This window comes from Cyclopterus lumpus, chromosome 3 (assembly GCF_009769545.1).
Source record: "Cyclopterus lumpus isolate fCycLum1 chromosome 3, fCycLum1.pri, whole genome shotgun sequence".
NCBI lineage: Eukaryota > Metazoa > Chordata > Actinopteri > Perciformes > Cyclopteridae > Cyclopterus > Cyclopterus lumpus.
In genome coordinates, this window is record NC_046968.1 from 2,588,983 (window position 1) to 2,604,135 (window position 15,153).

A 15,153-nucleotide genomic window follows, 5' to 3' on the forward strand; every position below is an offset into this window, starting at 1 on the left:
AGCCGCAAACCAAATTGCCCGCATCTGTGAGCCGGGGTCCTCTCCTCGCGCCTCTCCCTTCAGGTTGGAGACGAACGCGAGCCGTGGAAGGTGCATCGGGCCGGGTGTCAGAAGGCCTCTTCCCAAACTAACACTAATGCCACGCGAAGGCCTCTCTGTGAACAGTGTGAACGTGCGAAATGTATGATAAATGGAGCGCGCCGGGGGGGCTTTATGGCTGTGAAGTGCCGTGGCTGGTCGCAGGCATTGTTATGACTATGGCTATTTAGGATCATGGGAGTTGACAGTGCACTACTGGCAGCCATAGAGGGCCAGATTTATCAGGGTCTTGTGCACCAATGAACAGCAGTCACAGTGCGAGAGAGGAACACAAAAGTTTGAGAACATTTCTGAATTGAACAGAACTTCCAGGACGTGATAAACACCAGTGGCCCCGGCTAATGCTATTAGCTTAAAAGCCTCAATCCAACAAGATGAGAGCACTTCAGGAATACTTTCTTTTCATCTGGCCACCTGTTGTCAAGGTGTTCGCAGCTGAGAGGTGAACAAAAGAATAAGTGGATGTATTCAGAGAAGAATCAGTGCAGCGACAGATAGAAGGCAGGTAATCGCTTTGGACTAATGGTTTCCTGATGTTGAAATAGCGGAACATGACACTGGCTCAGCAGTCCCCCAACATCTGCAGGAGACCGATGAGAACCATGTGGGCCGGGTGCAGGACAAGCAGCACTGGATTTGTGCTTGCGTCTGCTGCCCCCCACAGCACACACTCCACCCGGGCTCACAGCGCACACGCAGCATGGCCTGGGACATGTGATCATGCCTGTTTACTAGAAAGGTCTGAGGTTAGTGTTTCCCTCCTGGATGAGGAGCAGAACACATGCCATGGACTTGTCTTAGTATGTAGCGTTCTTCATACATATCACTCAAATGACACATTGCTCAGCATGAATCATTCCAGTCAGATGTCTTCTGACTTCTCATGTGAAGTAGATGGTTGTCTCCTGCTGCCCTCTGCTGGAAGACTGTATGAACCACAGCCCACAGCTGTAGCCGTGGTTTTAGAAAATACTGAGGTCAAATAAAAATACAGATAAACCGATAAATAACCACAAATGAATAAATGCATAAATTATTAATAAAATAAAACAAAACAAAATTATTGAAACACACGTGAAAAAAACTAAACACAGACTGAAATAAATACAATATGTGACCACATATTGCTTATGTTTAAATTATTATTGTTCAATTCAATTCAATTCAATTCAGTTTATTTTGTATAGCCCAATATCACAAATTACAAAATTTGCCTCAGAGGGCTTTACAATCTGTACACATACGACATCCCTGTCCCAGGACCTCACATCGGATCAGGAAAAACTCCCCAAAAATAACCTTTCACAGGGAAAAAAGGGAAGAAACCTTCAGGAGAGCAACAGAGGAGGATCCCTCTCCCCGGATGGACAGATGAATAGATGTCATGTGTTCAGATGAACAGCATTACAGAGTTACATAAACACATTACATGAATATGACAATGTATGAATGGACCTCCACAATCCATGAAACAGAAGGAGGTAGAGAGGAGGGGGGCGGGGCGCATCAGCAGGGCCAACACGGGAGGCCGGCTCACCAGCATCAGACACCTCCAGGTCCAATGGACCCTATGAGACGTCAAGTCACAACGACTCCGGGGAGGAAGCAGAGTTAATAAGGTGCAATGGAGAGATGTAAATTCATCCATAAGGAGAGAGAGAAGAGGAGATAGGTGCTCAGTGTATCCTAAAACATCCCCCAGCAGCCTATAAGCCTATAGCAGCATATCAAGGGGCTCGACCAGGGCAAACCTGATTCAGCCCTAACTATAAGCACTATCAAACAGGAAAGTCTTAAGTCTATTCTTGAATGAGGTGACTGTGTCTGCCTCCAGGACTGAAAGTGGAAGCTGGTTCCATAAAAGAGGAGCTTGATAACTGAAGGCTCTTGCTCCCATCCTACTTTTTAGGACTCTAGGAACCACAAGTAGCCCCGCATTTAGTGAGCGCAGCTCTCTAGTGGGGCAATATGGTACTACAAGCTCCTTAAGATATGATGGTGCATCACCAATCAAGGCTTTGTAGGTGAGGAGAAGAATTTTAAATGTGATTCTTGATTTTACAGGGAGCCAGTGCAGAGCAGCTAATACAGGAGTCATGTGATCTCTTTTCTTAGTTTTTGTGTTCACACCAGTCATTTTTGTAAACGCAATTGAAAAGCGGACTAAATGTTTTTTTCATCCACCTGTCAAACTGACACTTCCTATATGTACTCTATGGAGCTTTAAGTTTATTAAATTAGTTTGAATTAGTTAGGCCAAAAAGGGTTATAATAAAAATTGGCTGTGGGCAGCAGTGGTCAATGTAAGGAGACCTAAGAGTAAATAATAACAAATAAATCAATAGCTCCGATGTAAACACCATCAAGGTAAAGAGGAAATATTTCTTTTCTCAATGTGTAATTATGACATTGGCTTTAAACAAAACAATTTATTTCATTCCATGTTTGCGATATATTAATTTGAGTTTTTCTTACGCACAACAAAACACCCGACTTGAACTTGAAGTGGACTTTTAGTTTAGTTTAGACTTTAAGTCGGGTGTTCTGTTGCCTTCTCCCTGGTGTCTGTTCCAGCTCAGGCCGCGTGGAGTTCTAAAAACACCTTCTAGAACACCGAGTCACAACGTGAGGATTCCAAGTGGCAGCTCCCTACTCAACTCCACCGTGCTTCGTCATTCATCAGCGTTCACGATGAACAAAAGGTTCATGGAGAGCCGCGGTTACACATTCAACAGCATCCTGGGAGAAGGCACGTTTGGCAAAGTTGGGAGTGCCTACTCAACCTGCCTGAGGACAAGGGTCGCCATAAAGGTCATAAACAAAAGAAAGTTGACTCCCAATTACAGAGAAAATTTTCTCGCTCGGGAATTGGAGATTATCAGGTCTTTGGACCATCCCAACATTGTGAAGACTCTTGACATCTTTGAATCGCGAACGAGCAAGGTAATACATCTCTATTTCTTTACTTATAATAGCTGTACAGTGTGAGAGTTATTGGGCCAAAATGGTCTACTGAGCTATTCCTTGACTTAAATATAAACGCTAATTGACTTAGTCCTTTAAATGTTATACATCCCTACATTAGATTTGGATATGATAGATATGATGTGTCTTCGACTTTACATGCAGCCAGAAAATACTGCTCATAAGGGTTTATTGTATCATACATGTGCTAGTATCCTCATACAATCCTTTACCATTTCAGAAACTTCCAGAATGTATAATCTGAATATTGATATTTTAGAGTCGTTCTCTTACTAAAGATACAGTAGTTACAATGTGCCCATAACTCAGATTCTTCTTTCCAACACTGGTGTCACTTTGGGATGGAGGTATGAAGCATAAGGATTGCTAAACGTATAGTAAAATGTAAACAACCATGTAAACAACGTTATTAATCCTGTTACAAGTCATGCATGATTTTAACATGGATAGGTGTATGAAGCTTGAACAATACACTATAATCTCTCATGAATATGTTTCTATACCAAAATAACCTTGAATAATATTACTTTAAGGGCAAACTCATATTTTTCACTTGCAGGTCGACTAAAACAGACTGTAACAGCATAAATTAATTTTAACAGCACTAAAATGTGTAATCAGATTCAAACACATTGCTTTTAATGGCCTTAGGTTCAAGATAACATCACTGTGAATATGACGTTGGCTGTAACCTTATTGGCTTTTTGGAAAAAATGCAAAGGTGCTAATAAGGAAATATTACAAAATGTCCGGCTCCTGTGAAATGGCTATCATATGTTAAATGACATATATTGACGCTACAAACTATTTAGTTGATGTTAAATTGTTCCCCACGCAGATGGTACTGACATCTGGTCACATAAGGCAGATAGCATAAATATACAGTGTGGACTGCACTTGGGTCCTGCCTAAAACCAACCGTAACAACTATATAATGACTTTTTATAACTTTCTTGACATACAATTACCTTTTTCTACATATTATATTGTTGTTTTATGACTTTTTATGACAAGCTATACTGAGACTTTTTATGACTTTTAATGGCATACTGTTCTATTACCGTGACATATTTTAATTTGATGTTATGACTTTAAACACACATGATAGTCTCTTATGCTGGTATACTGCAGGAGGCTGACTTAAGTCAAGTTCAATAATCAGTTCAGTGAGATTCATCCTCAGTACGTTTTCATCAGTTTTTAACCATAAATTGTGCAGTGAGAGATTAAACTTGACTGTTGTTATTTCGACCTCTGATCCCATATGTTCTTTATTTCCACCTCGACCATGAACGCCAGGTTTTAAACAGTCTCCTTCTTTTGGATGTCGAGGTCGGATACAAACCATGTTTTATTATTTGATTAATTCACCAACATAGTTCAAATGTTATGTTATTCAGAGAATGCAAATGCTTTTGTGAAATAAACAGATATTGATAGCAGCTTTGCGTTGCAGCCATAAAATGCAACAACAATACTTTTTTAGTGAATATATTTTTGCACAACGTGCAGACACAACAGGGAAGACATAGACATAAACGAAGAAGAAACTAAATAAATAAAACAAAAAACAATAGAACAGCAAAGAAATACACATTTTCTAAAGGTAAGACGCATACATATCTTTTGCATTGTGGCATTCGGACATATGCTGAGACGGTGTACAATTTAAAAATAAATATGGCCATGCATCGCACAGTGAATACTTTAAAGTAGTTGATCAAAGTACTCCATATCAAATATAGTTTAAGATTGAATTGAATCAATATCAATAAGCATCGTTTTTTCGTTCAGTTAGTAATCACAGGCTTTGTCCTCTATTGGACTCTATGACTCATAATATCCCCAATCACAAGCCTGCATGAATTTGCATAAACATAGCTAGCCTCTTCTGCAAACAATAATTGACCCACTTCCTGACAGATTTCCACTCGCTCACACGTGTCTGGTCTGCATTCAGTACACAGACTTAGGCTCGGCTCTGCCTGTTTTAACACCATACATTTGGAGGATTTGTCGGGTATTTTTGGTAACAATGGTAGAATTATAGGAAGTCCAGTAGATGACTGTTGTTGCTAAATGAACTTGTCCTACGTTGAATGAGTGGCTAGTTCGTCCTGGGCAAACTAGCAAGTACTCCTCTATTTACCATTTCCTAATCACCATTTACTTTTGTATCTCTAGGTCTATGTGGTGATGGAGTTCTGTGAGAAAGGAGACCTCTTGAAGCATATCACTGTCAACGGGGCCTTACCTGAACATTCAGTCTGTAGGCTTTTCACACAGCTGTGCAATGGAGTCCAATATCTTCACAACAGGGACGTGGCCCACAGAGACCTCAAATGTGAAAACATACTGCTGGACATAAATTTACACCTCAAAGTGTGTGACTTTGGGTTCAGCAAGAGGCTCACTTATGCAGATGGGCGGATGATGCTGAGTGAAACCTTCTGTGGCACCTCGTCCTATGCATCACCTGAGATTCTGAAAGGTTTCCCATACAACCCCAAAGTGTCTGATGTGTGGAGCATGGGTGTTGTGCTGTATATGATGCTGCTTGCTTCAATGCCCTATGATTCCACCAACATTAAGAAGATGTTGGATAGCCAAATTAAGCATATTGTGATCTTCCCCAATATTCCATCTATTTCGTCTGAGGTGAAGGCCCTTATCCAAAGCATTCTGCACCCTGTTGTGGGCCAGCGAATTACAATCAACAACATACTGCAGACTTCCTGGATGTTGCAGGAAGTGAGAATGGAGGACAGTGATAACGCCACCACGTCAAAGGCTGGCTCTGTGGAAGGACCCCGAGATGGAGAGGCTAACGTGGAAGATCTTCCAGAAGCCTATTCTCAACCAGGACAGGGACCATCAACTGCTGCCCCAAGGCAATGACGTCACTTTGAAAGCCAGAGGCGGACGGAACTGAAATAAATGCATTAATTAACACTGTTTATTTGTGTTTTTAAAGCAACCAGCAGCACATTGTTTGAGTTACCTCGGACCCTCAGACTTAACAATGTTCAGTCTTTGTGAGTGTGAATGGACATGGCTATGATGCTTATCCCTGTTTTGATTATATTATAGATGTTATTTTTACAGGGAACACTGTATATGGTTATTTAAATCCCCGTATGATAAATACTAGGCGTCTGTAATGTTTACAAAAACAGTGCCTGCACTTGGGTCCTGCCTAAAACCAACCGTAACAACTATATAATGACTTTTTATAACTTTCTTGACATACAATTACCTTTTTCTACATATTATATTGTCGTTTTATGACTTTTTATGACAAGCTATACTGAGACTTTTTATGACTTTTAATGGCATACTGTTCTATTACCGTGACATATTTTACTTTGATGTTATGACTTTAAACACACATGATAGTCTATTTTGACCTTCTATCCTACCTTTTCTATGACATTATATATATATATATATATATATATATATATATATATATATATATAGAGCAGGTCACCTTAGGGAAGACACTGAACCCCAAATTGCTCCCAAGGCTACGATGTCTATCAATGTGCATTGGTTTGGTCCTGATGGGCCATCAGTGTATGATAATAATGATTACATGTACTGTGAAGCGTGTTTAATGGTTAGAAGACTAGAAAAGCCGTTTTCCAACTCAAGTCCATTTCCCATACAACAAGCACGTCGGCCACTGCAGTCCCATAAGGCCACTATCCATCAGCCTTAAGATTGTGCCTGACGTGCTGCTTGAGTCCAAAAGGCATCATGTTTCACTCAAATATTCCTTACCAGGTGAAGAAAGTGGCTCTGGGTGTCACCTGCCAGGACCCCAATGTTAAGTCCTGGGTGCTGAAGTACTTGGCGTGGAACAATCTGTCCAGCTTGTCCTGGATATGTGGTAGCAGATAGAAATCCAATTTCACCATTATGAATAATGCCGCCCAACCACTGTTGCTGAGTAGGGATAGGCTGGCCTTGAGGCTCTGCTTCACCTGCTGGCCTGCTGCTGTGCAGTGCCAGGTCCAACTCATGTACAGCTCGGTTCCAACACTGTTGTGCGTGCCACCCTAAATATGGCCACCAGGTTGGTTGCCGGGGTTAAAGAGAGGTACCGTTTCATCGAAGAGGGTTATCTCCCAGCGGCCATGGTCTAAAAGGACATGCACCTGTTGTAGGAAGGTATGCCCCACAATGACCTAAATTCAGCTGTGTCGGCCATGATGGTCAGTGACTCTACTCACATTGTGCACTGTTAGAATGAGTAGCACTGCCTGGCCCACAGAGCCGATGACCTGCCAGATCTGTATGACGGGAGGCTGTATTGGGGGTCCGAACTCAGTAGGGATGAGGAGGAAATGAAGTGCACAGAGATAGTCCATGTCTCAGTTATTGAACACACATTTTGTCTTTCTGGGTATTTTGTATACAGGACCACTGTCGATAGGGTGCTAGGATGCTGACACTGAGAGCACGCTGCTTGGGTCAGCTGGGAGAAAGGTAGTTGTTCTGCAAATGTCCGACACCCGGGCAGTTGTGGTAGATAATAACATAGCAAGTTTTTGGGGGGATCTCTACTGTGGATGGTATTTTGATATTCTCTGGTGGATCTGTGAAACGTACGGCATCCTTTCTGGCTCTCAATACACTGGCACATTATCACTTTGAAGCAGCCTAGCTCGGTATCTGCTCCGCTGAAGGTATCCTTCTGGTTGTCTTGTAGCTGTGTGCAATTTTTGTGGGCTCTCATTAGGTTGCGTGGCTGCTCCTCCGGTAGCTTTTGCACCACCCCCGCATCTCGTCTCTCAGGGTGTGCACGGCTTCACGTGGTCCCCTCCTCTTTCTTAGTTCGATGCCAATGGCTGCTGCATTCTCCGTGCATGGCCCATAGGCGGCTTTCACTATACCCACAGTCCACTGGGGTTAATATGGATGAGTTATTATGGGTGATCAGTCAAAATGACTCGGCCTTAGTGTGCGGTATCTCTCACTCTCCATTAAATCATCATCATTGCTGTCTATGGAGTCATTACCATGCACTGTGTATGCTGCATGTAGAACTGTGTACAAGTTCTACATGCACACAGTTAGCAGCTCACACTGCAAGTGAAGCTCCAACATCCTGGTTGTAGTGCCCCTTTAAAGGTATTTCAATAGGTGAAAGGACTGGGTGAATAAAACAATCACGTCGATATGAAACATGAATACCCTTCATGTGACACGGTAGAAGCTGTAATAATTTTTTTGAGAAATGGAAAATTGCATTTTATGGGTTGTAGACCTACCAGCGCTTTTAAACTGGTAAAAGAACATGTGTTGGTTATATTTAAGGGTACAGAGAAGGTATGCTGTCATATTCCATCCATCGTGTAGTTTCTAAATATATACAATAATATTAGACATACCAAATATATATATATATATATAACTGTAGGCAGATGTGGGGGAGATTAATTAGAAGATTCCAGCAGCAGCTTTCATTCTGGACACTTGACCTGACAAGTGTTACCCTTCCTGAGGAAATGTAATCCCCTCCACAGCCCCAGGACCAAACCCAAGTGAGCGCTAATGCTTTCTACACATTGACAAGGGAGGACAGGAGGAGGTGAGGAAGGAATGTGGAGAAAGATGGAGAGGAGGACATGGAAGAAGAGATGTAGAAGGAGGCAATGGAAGAGAAGGTGGCAGACATGCAGTATGACAGAAAATGATGCAAGCTGACGGAACATTGGAAAGAGTGGGAGAGAGGGAAATGAGAACAGAAGCGAAGCACATTGATGTCCAACCCTCTCACGATGTGTGCGCCTCAGCAGCAGCAGCGGGTCCGAAACACCAAGGAGACTTGGGGAAGTACCACAGCCCCTGACCTCGCCAGAGAGAACCCCCTCGCAGCAGGGGGTTGACAGGGAGAGAAAGGGAGCGTGGGACACAAGTGAATTCAAGCCAGACAGAAGTCTGGAAAGATTTCTGAGTCAATTAAAAGAAGAGAAATACTAGAAGCCCTCAGACATGGAGGAGGAACCTCATTTTAAAGGCTTTGTTTAATGTAGAATTACTATCACAGCAGAATGCAACCACAACTATACGGCCATGCTCTGTTGGGGGATTACTTTATTGATTTGGTCTTTTATGTATTCCTACAAAAAAGTCCAATTACATACACAATTCATGACTTCGGAAGATTTACAGTGTATGCAATGCTGCTGGAACCGTTCGTGGTACAGTTGGAGAGGCTGTTGGCAGAGATGGCTGGCACCATTAAGCCTTTAGCTGCCTCTTAGCTGCCTTCTGAACCTCTGTCCAAACATGCTCTTTTTCTTTTTAATTCTGTCAAATGAATCAACAAAGTGTCCAAAAGCACGTCGGATCAAACTTCTTTTTTTGCAACTTCAATTTTGTTCAAAAAATTAGTCAGTCTTTGAATATAAGAACCTATTGCCAAATGATATTTTCTTAGATTTCTCTTTTTAAAGGGACATGCTAGCTGTCAGTTTTAACGTAATGAAAATCTTCTGCTTTTTGGAGAGTTATGAAGTAGGTCGCGGACGAACTGGAGCTGCTGGAGCCGGGTGTGCTGGTGTTGGTAGCACGACCAGTTAGTTTGTTTCATATTGTTTTCATATTTTGAGTTCATACAGCTGCTGTTAAGCAGTGTCCTTGCCCCTTAAGCAGGTTGTTGCATTGTGAGCATTTACTTTTATTACATTACTATTTTGTTTATTCCTCCATTGCCCATGACTCTTGTGTTTATTTACACCATTACCCTCATCTCCTGGATCTTAATCGGGGAACGTCTGTTTACTAATTCATATTTTAACAAACAACCTGCTGGAATTCACAGCAGCTGTTTTACAGCTACAAGGGCAGCTGAACTTCCACCTCTTCCAGAGCTGAACCAGCTGAGCTTGCCCTCTGACCCGTGTGGTCAAACAGAGCGTTACACACACACTGGGCCCTCACAGATAAAGAAAACCATATGGCAACATCAGGTCAAGGTCCAAGCTCAGTACACTACAAAAAAAGAGCCAATCTTGTTATTTAGTGTCATAATTTCGTCGTTTTCTAAAGAAAGTATGTCTGAGATTGACATTATTTCACGTCACATCTGCTGGTGTCATGTTGGTGCTCGGCCAACACCACCATCAGCTGGTCACAGCTGTTTTACTTCCACTTCCTTTCCTCTCCTCAGCATCTCTCTGCAGGCTGGTCGAGTCCAACCGTCTGGACCTGAACGACTGGCTGTCCTTCTGCTTCATTGTCTGGCTCCTTCTCTCTCGTATATAGTTATAGTTAGGACCAGTTATCATAATATTCTACTTGAGAAATTAAGTGAAGCAGCAAAAATAGAATACAAAAATAAGGAGTATGACATGCTTTCAAAAACAGTATCTCTGTCATCATAATACTGTACTGTAGTTTATATATATATATATATATATATATATATATATATATATATACATATATATATATATATATATATATATATATATATATATATATACATATATATATATATATATATATATATATATATATATATATATATATACTGTATATTTAATTACTCAAACAAGTTTTCTGAGAGGAAATCTGCAACCTTTTTCTCTCTTACAAATAATTCCTGGATCACATGAATATTATACAGCAGTACCAACGCAGGCCACAGGATGGGGCCAGACAGCAACAAATACAGCAGCTGTAGTTCTTTTCAGGTTACAGTTTTCATACCATCCCAATGTAAACCATATATCTCATAGATATGTTGATTTTTAATATGCGTGATGAACTGCAGGGTGAAGTGTTCACTTACACCTTACCTTAAGTTAATAAACTATTGCATAATCAGTTAGATCAGTTGGAAGATGCACCGGTTGTTATTGGACTATTTAGAGAATGATGATCAGAGAATGTGACTTTCTGTAGACTTAAACTACAAAACGGAATGTTAAGAAGTTAAAACCAACTCTTGACTTTCAGTGGAGTATTTTCATATAAGTACTTTTACTCTCAGAATTCTTCTAACTCGTGACCTCAAACTGAACATCACTTCAGAGACCTGGTGAGGCTGCTCCATCCAGCAGCAATCTGTGTCACTAACTTTTCTCGTTTGGTGGGATGTGCTCTTATTCATACCCCGCTGGGTCAGGATGTATGTATTTATAATATCATGCTGCATTCACAGTTCAAACTTTCAAAGTGTGTTTCACCATTTGAAACTCACTGAAACTATCAACACATGGATGGTCAATAACATCCTCTGTCTGAATGATTAACCCACAATTAACTTGAGTCAAATCAAAGATATTTAAATAGTGTTTCATTAAAAAAACATTTCACCCTTATAAATGAAATCTCCTTATACTGTATATCACTTTTGTTGGTTCGTCAGACTATTTCTTGATGCAAAGCTAACTTGTTCATCTACAGTAAAGCTGTCCTGTGGCTTCCTGTGAAGTTCTACATGCACACAGTTAGCAGCTCACACTGCAAGTGAAGCTCCAACATCCTGACGTCCACAAGACGACTGGGACTGGGGAACAATACCAAATCTGGACTTTTACCAAGTAATTAACACTTTAGTTGATGACAGTGCACACAACAAGAGCAACATTGACTTACAATCAAACAATCAAGTGCATAATTAGGACCATATTTATGACTTTTACAGATTCCTGTTAAAATAAGTCAGCTGGAGAAAAGCAAGTCAACAACTTCTGTCACCAATGTCATCAATTATCTAGCGAGCTAAATATGATCATATCTGCTGGCAAAGTTGTCATTGCAGTGGACAAAGTAGACCTCTGTCTGAATAAGAGAATAGAATTGAGTGTCTGCAGCATGTTTCCATGTCTGTAACCCCGTCTCACTCCGTTAGTCATGTGACTCGTTGACCAGTCAAGTCAAGGTCAACGTCCCATCCCTGCCGTCACTTAGAAGGGCACATAGAACCTAGTTCGAAGCTTTTGAAGCTTAAGTCCACTGACCAACCGTTGGGAGTAACAATGTGTTGGTTTCAAAGTGGAACGGTGAAAGAGAAACTACCACTAGGTGTCTTGTGAGGCTAATTAGAGGGAAGACATTACGAACAAATAAGAGCTTTACTTTAGCGTCAGATGTGTGCGTACAACAACATTTGAATTGAGACACAAACTCCATTGTGAAAGCAAACGGATGTTTTCTCCAGCAAAGCGTGTGATAAATGATGGGTAAACCCTGGCGTCTCTCCGCAGTGAATACCCTGGAAGGAGAAAATGAGCACATTTGCATCTCTTGCTCGCCCGAACGTTTAGAGTGCTTTAATTTCCTGGTCCTGTGCACCCAGAGAATTGTCTGTTGCTAATTGGTCCTGGAGTGTGCATCGAGAGCGTAACTGCTGCGTACATGCTTGAAGAACAGCTTCATTATGCACGGGTTCTTTGCAGTGCACTTTTGTTGGTTTTCAAAGCACTGTTTGCCAACAAGGGTGGCCTCGAGGCAGCAGAATGCTATGAATAACCATCACAGAGCCGTGGTGCACTCACACTGTACTGCTGTGCTCTGCCAACACTGGGCAGCTTTGGAATGAAACACAAATCGCACAAAAAAACCAGAAAGACTTTGCATGCAGTGAGACTCTCATTTGTCTCTGTCACTTAGAACTCATCTAATGAATCATTAGATAGATAGATAGAAAGAGAGATAGATAGATGGATATAGAGATAGAGATAGAGAGATACATAGATAGACAGATAGACAGATAGATAGATAGATAGATAGATGGATAGATAGATAGATAGATAGATAGAAAGAGAGAGAGAGAGAGAGATAGATAGATAGGTAGGTAGGTAGATAGATAGAGAGATAGATAGATAGATAGATAGATAGATGGATATAGAGATAGAGATAGAGAGATACATAGAAAGAAAGATAGATAGATAGATATAGAGAGAGATACATAGATAGACAGATATATAGATAGATAGATAGATAGATAGATAGATAGATAGATAGATAGATAGATAGATAGATAGATAGATAGATTGATATAGAGATAGAGATAGAGAGATACATAGAAAGAAAGATAGATAGATAGATAGAGAGAGAGATACATAGATAGATAGATACATAGAAAGAGATAGAGATAGAAAGATAGATAGATAGAAAGAGAGAGAGATTCATAGATAGATAGATACATAGAAAGAGAGAGAGATATATAGATAGATAGATAGATAGCTATATAGAAAGAGATTTTTTGATTTTTACAAAAACTTTATTTCTACATAGAACAATACGAACATACAGACACACTACCTAACTACACCCAACAACAAAAACCCTCAACACCCTTTGTGTCCCTGAGAGGTGGTCCTGAGACCCCAGTCAGTATGGAGTCGGGAGTTTCCTCTTCTTCCTCCTGCAGCATCTTCTTCTCAACCTCCTCCTCCTCCTGCAGCATCTCCGTCCCGTCTTTCTCCTCCTCCTGCAGCCTCTCTGTCCCGTCCTTCTCCTCCTGCAGCCTCTCTGTCCCGTCCTCCTCCTCCTGCAGCCTCTCTGTCCCGTCCTTCTCCTCCTGCAGCCTCTCTGTCCCGTCCTTCTCCTCCTGCAGCCTCTCTGTCCCGTCCTCCTCCTCCTGCAGCATCTCCGTCCCGTCTTTCTCCTCCTCCTGCAGCCTCTCTGTCCCGTCCTTCTCCTCCTGCAGCCTCTCCGTCCCGTCCTCCTCCTCCTGCAGCCTCTCTGTCCCGTCCTTCTTCTCCTCCTGCAGCCTCTCCGTCCCGTCCTCCTCCTGCAGCCTCTCCGTCCCGTCCTCCTCCTCTTCCTGCAGCATCTCTGTCCCGTCTTCTTCTTGCATCATCTCTCCTTTGTCCTCGGAGCAGGGCAGCCACCGTCGCCTCTGGAAATCTCTGCAGGACCTCATCACCCTCCCTTATCTCTCTCTCCACATTCTGCGCTATCTTCCTCAGTCTGTAGCCCTCTTGCTTTGTAAAGCTTGTACCTGCTTCACCGGCCATGTGGTGCCTAATGGACCTAGCGAGCCTCGGCATGTCTGAGAAGTGGTTGTCTATCACCACCCTCTGGTTCTTGGTCCTGACTAGATACCCCCTTATCCTGCCCACACTGTATACTCCTGGCCTCTCCTCCTCCTCCTCACAGGAGTCACCCTCAACATCTGAGTAGGAGTCCTCCTCCAAAACGGCCTCAGACTCCTCCTCCCCTTTACCCGAAGCCCCCTTCTTAGCCTGCAAGCTTTCCTCATCCTCCCTACTCTTCCTCTTCAGACGGTGAGCCTGACTCTTCTCCTCGTCCACCTCCATGCCAACCTCACCGTCTGCCAACTCGACCTCAGCCTCCTGCCCACGTTTATCCCTCCCTGCCCCTTCCTTCTCCACCTGCTGCACCCCACCTCCCCCCTCAGTGCCCCCCCTCAGCACCCCACATCCCCCCTTTGTGCTCCCCTCCTGCCCCCTACCTCCCCCCTCCGTGCCCCCCCTCAGCACCCCACATCCCCCCTTTGTGCTCCCCTCCTGCCCCCCACACCCCCCCTCCCGTGCCCCACATCCCCCCTCCCGCCCCCCACTTCCCCCCTCTTGCCCCCCACTTCCCTCCTCTGTGCTCCCCTCCTGCACCCCACCCGCCTCCTCCCGGCCTCCCTCCTTGTCCCCTCCGTCCTCCCCGGTGTCTCTCTCGGTCGGGTTCTCCTCGGCGCCCTCCTGTCCACCAGATGTCTTCTGAGGACAGGCCCTGCTCTGGTGTCCCTCCCTCCCACAACTAAAACACCTCATGTCGTCTGATGTTGCGAAAACGACATATAAAACCCCCTCCACTCTCACTCTGAATGAGGTGTTCAGGGCCCCGTTCCTGTCGTTGAGGACCATGAACAGCTGTCTCCGGTGAGACACCACGTGTCTCTGGAGCTGAGACCTGAACCCAGAGGACAGCTTCCTCACCTGGGAAATAACCCTCCCGTACCTGGACAGTTCCCCCACCAAATCCTCGTCCTTCACGAACGGGGGGACGTTAGACACCGTCACCCTCACCGCCGGTGTGTACAGAGGAGAGACGGGGACGTGCGTGTCGGACACCACGACTCCGCTCTCC

At 43.2% G+C, this 15,153-nt stretch overlaps 1 protein-coding gene across 1 annotated transcript; it reads left to right on the forward strand.

Annotated features, from left to right (window-relative positions):
- The first annotated feature begins 2,790 nt into the window (after positions 1 to 2,790).
- Positions 2,791 to 5,982, forward strand: tssk6 (testis-specific serine kinase 6). Its single transcript, XM_034562784.1, has 2 exons — positions 2,791 to 3,042; positions 5,269 to 5,982. Exons 1-2 carry the CDS (start codon positions 2,791 to 2,793, stop codon positions 5,980 to 5,982), a joined length of 966 nt encoding a protein of 321 aa, XP_034418675.1.
- Positions 5,983 to 15,153: the final 9,171 nt, after the last annotated feature.

What these genes read in the sequence shown, in the direction of transcription:
- tssk6 (XM_034562784.1), top strand. Translation starts at nt 2,791, where the DNA reads ATGAACAAAAGGTTCATGGAGAGCCGCGGTTACACATTCAACAGCATC. An exon ending in TTGAATCGCGAACGAGCAAG is followed by an intron (nt 3,043 to 5,268) that starts GTAATACATCTC and finishes TTGTATCTCTAG; the next exon opens with GTCTATGTGGTGATGGAGTT.